The sequence below is a fragment of the Pavona decussata genome, unplaced genomic scaffold (assembly GCF_977016875.1).
Source record: "Pavona decussata unplaced genomic scaffold, jaPavDecu1.1 SCAFFOLD_113, whole genome shotgun sequence".
Classification (NCBI taxonomy): domain Eukaryota; kingdom Metazoa; phylum Cnidaria; class Anthozoa; order Scleractinia; family Agariciidae; genus Pavona; species Pavona decussata.
The window spans coordinates 516,222-528,461 of NW_028145527.1; the positions used below are offsets into that span (position 1 = coordinate 516,222).

At 37.7% G+C, this 12,240-nt stretch overlaps 1 protein-coding gene across 1 annotated transcript; it reads left to right on the top strand.

The window, feature by feature from the left end:
- Positions 1-4,101: 4,101 nt before the first annotated feature.
- LOC146470597 (Golgi-associated plant pathogenesis-related protein 1-like) lies at positions 4,102-11,362 on the top strand. Its single transcript, XM_085121758.1, has 8 exons — positions 4,102-4,155; positions 4,638-4,796; positions 6,945-7,082; positions 8,224-8,247; positions 8,444-8,666; positions 9,262-9,355; positions 9,920-10,080; positions 10,388-11,362. Exons 2-7 carry the CDS (start codon positions 4,661-4,663, stop codon positions 10,067-10,069), a joined length of 765 nt encoding a protein of 254 aa, XP_084977884.1. The 5' UTR covers positions 4,102-4,155; positions 4,638-4,660; the 3' UTR covers positions 10,070-10,080; positions 10,388-11,362.
- Positions 11,363-12,240: the final 878 nt, after the last annotated feature.

The following is a 12,240-nucleotide window of genomic DNA, read 5'->3' on the forward strand; positions in this document are numbered from 1 at the left end:
AGCCCATTTCCTCCTTATTTCACTCTTACAGTTTCATATGATTTGTGATAAAGGTAGTAGGATAAATTATGTTTTCAATTTGGCAAGCGATTTCTATAGAGTAACGGGCCCCTTTTTTTCTGGTCGGTCTCAGTGTTACAAGATCGTTCGATCTTGATGGAAATTAAAAGATAAAAACTGAAAAGGTTGTAAAACAAGCTGATAACAAATATAAGTCTTCTAGCTTTATCAGCAGGGCAGGTGGGTTGCTTCAAAATGACTGATTTTTCAACCGAATTTTCTTGTGTCTGGCTATGAAATCAATCTTCGTCATTTTCTGCCGAATCAAAGAGCTATTTCACAAATCAACCACACAGTAATGAATAACTCAATATGGACTACTAATAGCCAAAGTTTCAGCTATTTTCAAAATTTGAAAGTTTGCCGCACAATGTTCGATTTTTGTGTGCACGCGCTCTTAAGGATAACGCCTACCAATAAAAACGTATCTTTGTGTGGTTATGACTATGCGGGGAAAGCAGATCTCAGCAAGGCCGGGGCTATTAAAATCCAAAAGAAAAAAAGTTGGGGTAACCAAGCATTTTTAATTTTAGATATAATTTAGCAACGGTTATTCTAAAAAAGTGCTAAAATACAAAGCAATGTATGGCGTTTCGTTTCCTTTTTTTTTTTTTTTTTTTTCAAATTGAAGCTTTATTATCTCTGAAAAATGCATGGCTACCCCAAATTTTCTTTTTGAATACCAAGAGCACTTGGTAAGTTCTGCTTTCTCGGCATAGTTTCGACTGTGCGCAAAAGTATCTCTGTATTAGTAGGCACTACCCATAGGAAACCCGAGGATCTCTAGATGCGCAGAACGTATGCGCAGTAACAAAAGTAGGTACTGTCCTTAAAATGCTCGTTTGATTTTATTAACAGCCGAGAGTTGCTAAGGTAATTTGGCCACTGTAAGAGGAATCGAGTGCTGCCGTTTCGAGCGTTAACACAAAAGCCTAACTGCATCAGATCTATGCCTCTTATATGAATCATGTTTTCCATACAGCTGTTGAACAGAAAAAAAAACTGAGAAAAAGATTCAAGCCAACCTGCAGTCAATTGTTGTTGTGCCAACTTAAATTTCAAAGCCAATATTTTGTCGATCTAGTTCTTTCATCAGTTAGATAGTGTCTTGTTCGTCGTAACCGCTGCCCAAAGCGTTTCTCTGCTTCTAATTACTGAATTAACCCGGACAAAATGATGAAATGATGAATCTGGCTAAAAGAAACCCTACTGCGTTAAGTAAATCCATGGAGCCGAAGAGCTCCCGATTGTCTCAGAGCCCTATGGCATTTAATCAACCCAAGGCGTGGTGCCCTAAGCCCCTAAGCCCCTTGGATTGATGGAATTAATCCGTTGAAACCGTGCCTGCCATTTGCATTTTAACCGGTTAAACCAAAAATTTTAGCCAAATGGAAAGCGTCCCTCGTCTCCGCCGCTAAGACTATACCTTCGAGCAAAAATACCTTCACTCACGCAGGCTAAAAATTACTACATTTATATTTTAATACACCGGCAGAAAAGACGTCAAGAAACCGAAAAAACTTTCTATCACCAAATACTGTGAGAGCGAGAGATTTTCAAAATTGATAATTATATAGTGTTTATATATGTGCAAAACGGTTGGCACCAGTTAATTTGAATACACCAGGGCTTTACGTTCGTTAAATACGTCGATGGAGTATGGATAACACAGTATTGAACAGTAGAGAAAAAATAAAGTAGACCGGAATCAAATCAATATCAAATAACTGTATCTACACTGGCCAATATCAACTTCTGTCTCACTAGATTTGAGTATGTTAACTAATTAGGATAGAAAAAAAAGAAATCTTTGCTGAAACATTTGGATGAAGAAATTATTATTGTTATTTTTAACAGGACCCTTTGATAACAGTACTGATGTACTGACTGGTAAACCTTCATAGATATTCGTTTACTATTATTATTATTATTATTATTATTATTATTGGAAACTTGTGTTAGTAGTCTTAGGCCCCATTCACACGAACAAAATAAACATTAAACCTGGTTTAACAAAATTAAAATTGGTAACAGAAAACTCAACCATTGGCTTTGACATAGGATTCAAGTAAAATTTAACTAATGCATGTAATAGTTTCATTTGTGCTAAATCTGTAGTCGACAAAAATCCGAAAGCAGCTTTTATGAAGGAAACAATTTTAAACTGTGTTTAACTAAACATCTTTTAAACGTGTTTAAGCCTTGGTGTGAATGGGGCATTGGCTATAGCTTTGAACTGCATTATACTGTTCTGTTGGGTAGTATCTTACTGTATCTTACAGCTTCGCATAACTTGAGCTCTTATTCGACCCCAAAGAATTATACAAAGTTGCTATATATAATTTAAAACGGGGACCCAAATGTGGTCCAGTTAATGGAGTAAAGGACAAGTTCCGCTTTAAGATGAATCTCAACAAAAATGCTGTGAAAATCATTCCTTACGGTCCAGTTTCACGTGTTTCTCGCAATTGAAGTTATGAAATTCAATTTTAAAAAAAACATTATTTGTTATTTTTTAACCTGCATAAATAAAAATAATTCAAAGTTGTAAACGATTTAAAATCTAAAAGTAATGCATGCATGCATGACACATCTTTCGATCACCTTTACTATGATCACCCCGTTGGTTCGTCCCTAAGTATTTTAATTTGGAAGTTCTGGCCTTATAGCGCAGCCGTAAGGTATTTTCTACGAAAATCTTGTTCGGATGAGAAATTCATGAGCAATGAAATTTAGGTACGTTAAATTCCTAACATAACATCGCGGTAAACTTCATTTACAAAACCAAGCTAACTTGAGTGTTTTGGCTCGACGATGTCTCGTCAAGATACAAACCACAGCTCGGCAAACGACTCCTACATGTATTATGATGCCAACGAAGTGTAACGAAATAATACGCCAGAAACGATATATAAGCAACTTTCTATGATTAAACGATTTTATTGTCGCCTCTTCAATGCGTTTTGCCTATATTGTTTCCTTAACCGTCGTGATCTGATCTTCTCTTGTCGTGACTCAATTAGTATCAATTATGTACTACTCTACGGGAAGCAATCTGATTAGCTTTTTTAAAAATTTGTGTACAACTGGTATTGTCGCTACGGTATTTCAGAACTTTATTAAATATATATTGTATGCTATTGATGAAACCACAAAATGGTTCATGTTATTAATAGTGAGCTGAGCTGTAATATACCTACCCTACAGAAATTGTATGATTTAAGCGTACTCTCGGAGCTACATGAAATTTGAAGTACCTTTATCAGGTGTCGAACAATATACCCGCGCGTCAGTTGAACTTTAATATTGTACTGAATGGGAGGAATATAATATTTCTAATTTTGTCGAGCATAACTATGATTCATATAAAGTGGCTTATAGCTTTAGTTCCGGTAAGCAATATAAGCGTAAATTCAAATCTCTTAGTGATCCCAAATCCCCGAGGCCTTTCTAACTTCGCCATATACCTTGTTAGGACCTTCCCCGTCCAAGACCTTTTTCTGTTCAAGTTTGAAAGCAGGATCCTGTTATAGTTTTTTTTTATTCGGACAAGAATAGACTTTCTGGGGGTTACATTCTGCCCTGGGTCGTTGGAGTTTATTGGGTCCAAGACGTAGTAAGACTTTATTTTTGTATGAGTCCGGCTAACCGAATTGGTCTTCTATATCACCTTCTCATCAAAATACACCTGAGAACCCCTCCCCTCGGCTCCGGGCCCCTCCAAAAGTATCATTACGGTCACAAATCACACTTTAACCGTAAATTTAAAGCGGCGAATCCTGAAAGTGTCCCCGAAATATAGGAGACTAAAAAGTGAAATAACCTTGTTTTAGGTCATGAAATAAATAGGGTTTGGCTGGGTGTATGTACAGACGCTTCACTATAACCTAGGCGCCTTAAAAACACGCAGAACGGTTTTTGTCGGCCGGCGGCAAAAAGATTCGAGTCCATGATAAATATTGTCAAGCCACCACGAGTAATATTACTTTCAACAAATCCTATAAATCTGATATCTATTTCCACATTATTTGTTCCGTTTGGAGACAGAAGCCTAGCGCTAGACTGGACCGCTTAACCAGCTGTACCCCTCAACAGGTAACTTAGTTTGCATTTTTTTCAAGTTTCAATCCATTCCAACCTACTCTGTTTCTGACAGATTAACAGCTAATAGGAGCACAGTGATAAATTATTATAAAATAAGTCAGTTTTTTTGGTTTCTGTTGACAGACAAACACTTTTGAGTTTTGAAATGACATCAAATTCGCGTGATACTTCGCCTTTAAGCCTTGGTCAATCCTTTAGTAATCTTCACTTTCGCTTATTCTGTCAGTTTTATAAATATAAACAGTTTGGGAGAGAACCAACCGTGTATAGAACTAAGTTTGGTTAAAAGGTTTCGCTTAGAACTATGTTTTCAAGGCTTTTGAATTGAAATGCACCTGTGCTGATCACTGAGTAAGCTATAATATCCTCTCTTTTCCTTCAGTTCAATTTTTATAGACCAAAGTTCTAATTCATCTTTGCTACATTCATTGTTACTGGTGTTTTTTTTACTTTGATTCACTCTATCTTTTTAGATCAGCCCTATACAGGAGACATAATGAACAGCTTTTTAATTGGTCTGTTTCTCGTCGTATTTCAAGCCGTTTGTAATGGAGCTCCCAGGAGCATATATCCACGGCCTCGTCACCTTCCAATGCATTTTCTCTTGAAGGAATATAGCGAGGACAAACGTGGTAGGTACATACTTTGTTAATTTTTCTTGCCAATCTTTGTAAGCTTATGAACTGTAAACAAACTCGTTAGCTAATTTGTTTAATAAACCACAGGGAACCCAACGGTTCATCTCTGCGAATATCTGCGCAAAGGCCTCAATCGCCTGAGAAATACGGATTTGGTTGTATAGAAAGCTTAAAATTTCGTGACATTAGAAAATTAATTCCTTTTGTTTTCAAAGGGGAAAATATGTCGTTACAAATACCTTAAAAGGCCAGTTGGCTTTTTCGTAAAGCTGAAACGTACTGAAGTAAATTGATGTCTAACGTGACCGGTATTTTTAAAATTTGAATGGAGTTTTGAAATTTGCATGTCAGTTTTGAATATCGCCGGCGAGATTTCAGAGTTCCCGTAGAAATTTCCCTTGTTTATTGACGGTATAAAGCTATGGATGTTTATTTACATTACAGCATTAAGTATTTCAAGAATAACAATTGTATCTCAAGTATTTTGAATCTTTTTTCAGTCAATGGGTCTTTTTCTAAAAGGTTTCCATAGAATTGTTCAAATGCCGGACATTACAAAGAGATATTCGAATGTTGACGTTCATTTCTCGGAAATAATGGTCACGCGCAATCTCGTACCCAGAGTCCTCAGGCTCTTTGGCCAGCCAGGAGTGACCCTGGGGTACTGGAATTTTATTACCGCAGGATTTCTGGGGTAAAACAATGCAAGCCGTTACGGAGCAGCCAATAAAAAAAAAAAAAATACTTTTTTTCGAATTCTCCAGAGTCCCTCCAGGCGCCCACCCGCTGACCAAAAAGCCTGAGGACTCTGGATGCGAGATTGGGTCACGCGTGACGTGGATTGACTGTAAATTTTCAGATAAAGCATTCGAACAGATCAAACTGTACTGGCTTACTCAAATGGTTTTTAAATGGGCACAAAATTATCTGGGAACTCAGAACACATCATTTCAAGTATTTGTTGCTTAAGCTCGTTTCTCGCTGGGTGCCTCTGAAACCGGTCCCGCCCAAACGTTTGAGTCATACTTTCTGAGCCGGAATGAAAATAATTTCTTCCTGTGCCTATGAAAAGACAATTCCAGCTGATCACACTACCAGGCCAGGCCTCATAATTCTCAACTTTCCACAGTGCAAAGGACACTCTTGAAAAAAATATAATACTTCAACGTTTCTTGAAGATGAAAGGGTCAAAGATTTAATTGTTGGTCTCGGGGATGAGGAAGCGAATCTCAACTCAACTTCCGCAGCGCAAAGGAGACTCAAAATATCAGCGGCTTCACAACGTTCCTCGAAGGAAGGGGTCAAGGGTTTAATTGTAGGTCTGGGATAAGGAAGCAGTGAAATACTTACTGTCACGTACACTGGATGTTAGACGTAAGACTTCAGTGATCAGAAACCTAACACTGAACTGTTTCAGAATCCTGCAGGAACCGTGGGTATCTGAAGCTAATCGAGGCACTAAATTTCAAAATGCTTTTAAAATTTTAGGGTTGGTGCTTTAGTTGGCCGAGATATTTTGCCAGTTTAGAAAGAAGAGTGGGTGCTTCAACGGCTACGCGTTCTCGGCATCAAAAATTGCAAAGAGCACATCACGAGTTTTCCTTTTGAAGGTAGTTTTCGGCAGTTTATGTACTTGAATTGGGGAGACTATTTCATACTTTAGCCCCAAAACGTGTTGTCGATGTGATTGGCCTTATCATGGTTTTCGACGCCATTTTGACGAGTAGGCAAACATCGCTTCTGAAAAATTCATGGATTGGAAACTTTTGGCACTAGGAAAAGGATTTGAAGAAAAAAATCGGAGGGATGTAGCTGTGCCAGAAAGCGTCCAGTCGTGTTTTGAACTTTCCATACATTTCCCTTTATTTATTTCCCGCGAACTATTTTCAGTAACAGTTCACGGCTGGTTCGCTATACAGCTTTCTGGCACAGCTACATCCCTCCAATTTTTTTTTTCTTAAAAGCCTTTTCCTAGTGCCAAAAGTTTCCAATTCATGAATTTTTCAGAAGCGATGTTTCATGAAAATTAACTGACATCGGATTTCATGCAAACACTGACGTCGAAAACACTGACGTCGAAAACCGTGATAAGGTCTATTGTAGTTTTAGCTTATTTGCCCTGTTAAATTGATTCATTTCCAGTTGTACGGTGCTCTCCAGACGAATATGACAAGCTCAAGTCCTGTTTATACTTCAAGAACCAGAACTATTGTTCCAGAGAAAGCAGATATCATAGTTTTATGGAACAAAACTGCTATGCCAGCTGTGGCTACTGCGAAAGTAAGTCGGTTTAATGGTTATATTGAAAAAATATATATTCACTCTTTAGATAAATTTCTTAACATTCTATACGGTCCAGCTACAAATATCTAACGGATATGGAACTGAGATAAAATAATTAAAATCACAAGTCTGATGTAATATTCCAAGTTTAATAATGTTACTCCAAGGTTTATTTATCATCCTAAGCATATACTTAGAGTAATTTTACTTTACCCGTTAAACAGAGAATAACAACTAGTACCAAACTATCTACAAGTAAACAAAAGAAGACAATGGAATTAGTGCATAGTAGCTACTACCTATTTCACGGGTTAAGTAAAATCACTCTATGATAAAGTACACTAGTCTTCATTAAATATATATTGATGAACACGAGCAAAAAATTTTCAAATATTCAGCAGAAGAATTGAAAGCAATATTTTTCATTACGGAGGTTCGTGGTTGAATGTAAATTTCTGTCTCTTTGTCAGAGAGGAAAAAAATCAGATTATAAATCGTAATGTTGGGTTAAAATTTATTGCTTGGGGTAATAATACCACACATAAATTTTGTGATCTCTATGTAACTATGCGTGAGGTCAAGATGATTTGATAATTTATTAGCAAGTTCCTTTTTGGCGGTACACTCTTTTTTTGAGATTAACTAAAATTTAAGAACATACTAAGAACATCACCCAGGCTGAAAGTCAGTTAAGAACATTTTTATTTTGACCTAATGTTTTTTGTAATAAACAGAATAAACACGTAAAATTAATACATGTAAATCTTCAGTCTAAATAATTAGCATCTTGGTCACATCCGTGTAGAGATTTATTGAAATACTATAACTTAAGAACATCTTAAGAAATTTTCAGGCTCAAGTTACAAAAAAAAAAATAATGAATTAAGGAGAAGAATATTGTTCAGCTTCAGCCCTAAAATTAGACCTCTTATACTAAAAAAGACTGTACCTAGAAACTGGCAATGGGTAATTCCGAGTGGACAAGAGAGCTTCATCTTTGCCCACAAGGTACCAGCTGTTCACTCAGTGACATCACAGGGCTTGCTTCACTTTATCCACTCGGAGAGTCATCCTACGACAGGGAGTAGATTTACTTAAGTCGTACAAAATATATCTATTTATTTTATTTTTCTCTTAGTGCCACCAACACCGCCACCTAAAGGTATGTTTGTCTCTAAAATTCAGCATTGTGCTTTTGCACTAGTATATGTTAACGATATGTTACAATGCTTTTTTTCAGTTGGCAAGTCGTCAAAAAGATATTTTTCTTTAACAGACTCTTTGGATATTTTTTTTTTGCACGTATTTGGTCCTAAATTAGCTCTTCTTTGTCTTATTTTAATATCATGAATAAAAAGTGGAAGTGGAATCGTGTCTGCGAGCACATAATACCAAACGTGAACTTCATAGAGCGTCACCGCTGGTCTGGGATGAAACGCTGGCTCAGCACGCAAAAGAATGGGCTGAAAGACTGGTCAGCTTAGGAGGAATGCAGCATGCACATGGCACTGGCGAAGGGGAAAACTTGTACCAGTCTAAAGGCTATCAAGTCAGCACGTGCTTAGACGCAGTAAATAGCTGGTAGGTAATAACCGCGGGGGAGCAATCTTATATCATGAACAAAGTCTTATGGGACGTAAAACAGAGATTATGCCCACTAACTTCTGCTAATACTACTAATACTTCTGCTGCTGCTAGTGCTGCTGCATCTTTTATTTCCGGGGGGGGGGGGGGGGGAGGGGAGCTCCCAAAGACTGATGGTTCTGATCGTCGGAAATTTTGAAAAGAACCTAAAAGGTACCAGAATTATGTTTTGTGGGCGTGACCTGAACAACTATTTACCCAAATCAGTTGACTGACATTTCAGGCTTCCCGTCGTATTTTTCGGCTCAATACCCTAAAAGGTACCACCATTCCTCTGACGGGAGTCATTTTACATGTTAGCACCTTAAAGGGTACCAAACCACGAATTTTAACCTCTAATAGTACGACGATACCCCCGTCACTTTTAAAGGGGAGCAACCGGCGCGGGCTTCCACTACTGCCGCCACCATTTCCGTCGTCGTTGTTTTCTACTTCTACTTCCCTCTAACACTTCTTCTTCTGCTGTTGCTACTCCTTTTACCACAGTGACTGCTGCTGAAGTTACCGCTATCCGATCAATTTCCTTCTACAGGTATAGCGAAGAAGGTGATTACCCGTATGACAAGCCACCGCAAACTCTATATGACTTCTATAACGCCCCAAAACAGTATGGACATTTTACTCAGGTTTGCTTTCTATCTTTCAGCTATGTTGTTAGGGGGCAGGGATGACACTCGCCTCCCACCAATATGGCCCGTGTTTGGTTCCCGGACTCGGCGTCATATGTGGGTTGAGTTTGTTGTTGGTTCTCGTCCTTCCTCCAAGAGTTTTTCTCTGGGTGATCCGGTTTTCCCCTCTCCTCAAAACCAACACCAATTCGATCTGGAAAGTGTCCTCAATTAGCACTTTGCGCTAAATACATTGACGCTTGAATAAAGGGATTTATTTATTTATTTATTTATTTATTTATTTATCTATTTATTTATTTATTTATTTATTTATGTTGTAGTCTAGCAATATTTTCTTCATACGTTCTTCCCTTTTAAACTGTGATCATCACGAAGCACTATCTATCTATTACGAAAACAGTTTTTGATGCAATCTATGCTTCTGATTTCTCGTATATCCTAAAATAAACGAGCAGGACTGAAGAATCGTTTGCCTTAGAGTGAAAGTGCACCTTAATATAACTCATCCTAGCTAATATTAATTGTTGTTTTAATTTCGTTGGTTTCATTTTTTTGTGACAGGTTGTTTGGAAAGCGACTAAAAAAGTAGGAGTTGCTCTTGCGACAAAGAAAGCTGGTGGATTGATCGAGACCTTTATAGTAGCCCGCTATTCCCCTCAGGGGAATATGATAGGGAAGTTTGAGGTCAATGTTGCAAGGCCCAGAAAATAAAGGCTTCTTCGGTAGGTATGATTTTATGACATCATAAGTTAGAGAACACTATACGTTAGGGACATGTTTACACCTGCTATTAATTGTTTTGGTAAGTTTGATAAAAGAAATTAATTGAAAATCAACAGCATCGATTTTGGGAAGTAATTTAGCTATTTCAGGTGTGTTGCTTGACAGTGAGTCTGAATAGTTATTAAGATTAGCCTAAAACATATTGCTTAAGATTTCTTCTGCATCCAGCAAGGTGAATGACAGTGAACTGGCGCCAATTTAAAATAGTATGACTTCACTTTTATTTTTTTTTGTCTTTTGTACCAGGAATACAAACGAACAGATTTTCAAGCACGTCAGGATTGGCTGGATTTATGTTGGCATCAGCCAAAGATTGATCGATTTCACCTTATCTTAATTTTAGTGATATACCGTAAGTGCGTATGCTCGTATGGCAAACTTAGATGGTTTAGACGTTACCTCTAGCCATAAATCTAGAACTAAACCTCAATTGTTATAGTTTATGCTGTAATGCTTCCTTCAGATTTTAATGCTATCAGAACAGCGGTACCCGTTTTGACATAAATGTTAAAGTTATGGCCGGGAAGTGGTCGTCAGTTTCTCGTAATAAGACCCCTTCGCTTACTTACGTTTGTGCACCATAATATTAGTGACGGATCAAAGGGTGGGGTGGAGGTAAGCCCCCGATGCCAAAGATTCCACCCTCTTGTCAAAATAAATACGCCCCAATAAGAAACTTTTTGTAGTAGAAAGCTTTTAATCCTAGCCCCTTACCTCGTTTAATCTGGGCCCATCTTGCGCTTACTTTTGGATCCGCCACTGAGTATTTAACATTGACTTAAAACGAAGTTGTTTAGTGCAACTCGGGGTATGTAATCAAGGTTTTATTAAAATTACAGTGGAACCCCGATTTTACGATTGTCGATCTAACGATATTCCTGATTTAACGATCAACATTCTGTGTCCCGGCAAAAGTTTTTTATAAATCGGGAGTTCGTTTACAACGATATCCCGATTTCACGATATAATTTTGCTTTCCCCTTGCCATATCGTAAAATCGAGGTTCCATTGTAGTAACGTCGGGATATTTTGATGATACTATCATTACCAAGGCAAAGTGGCAAAGTTTCTTCATGGTTTGAATATAAACGAGTGAAAACAAACAGCATTAGTTACGTTTTAAGTTTTCTACTGAAGTTTTTCAGTAAACTTCTAATCAAGGTTTTCGTAATAAAGTTACTGTCACTACAAATAATAGTTTTGTGGCTACCAAGTTCGTTCCTCATTCGCACGATTCCCAACGTACAAAGTAGAATCGAATGCAGTAGTATATATTTTTTCTCGATTGACTAACTACATCTATTAAAAATTATTAAAAACTGAATCATTGTACAATGTAATTCGAGGGGATTTGATTGGCTTAGCGGCCATGTTATATGAGCCATTATACCATGGCCGAGAAACGGCGGCCATTAAATTGCCTTCTGGTTGTTCTTGCACAGCGAAATCAGTAAGATCAAGCAATATTTCTTGATTGTTTTAATAAAACAATTATTCCACTTGCGCTTGTTGGATATGAGTTGATTATAGCCAACTCGGCGCTACGCGCCTCTTTGTCTATCTATCATCTCATATCCAACGTGCGCTCGTGGAATAATTGTTAATTATATCATTGGATAATGTAATTCCGGAGTTTTGATTGGCTTAGAGGCCATGAGACATCAGCGATTATAGAGTGCGTTCACGGCGTTCATGTTGTAGGAGCCACTGAAATAATAAAACATATTTGCATAAAAATAAAATTTACTTCCCAAAGGAAAATCATTGTATTGTTTCGCTCCTCCAGAATATGGCTGCCGTGAACACACTCTATATCAAGCCTGAAAAATAGCGGCCATTATATCGTCTTCTGGTCGTTCTTTCATAACGAAACCAGCAAGATCTAGCAATACTCAGTCTTGGTTGTTTTTGATAAACAATTATTTCCCTTGGGCTGGTTGTTAACTAGGGGCGATCAGTATAGCCAACTTGGCGCTGCTCGCCTCGTCGTCTATCTATAATTTCATATCCAACGTGTTCTCGTGGAATAACTAGGGACTTGCAGAAACCACGATGGCAACGCCAACGAAAACGTCACTTAAAAATATCTCGCGAACTAT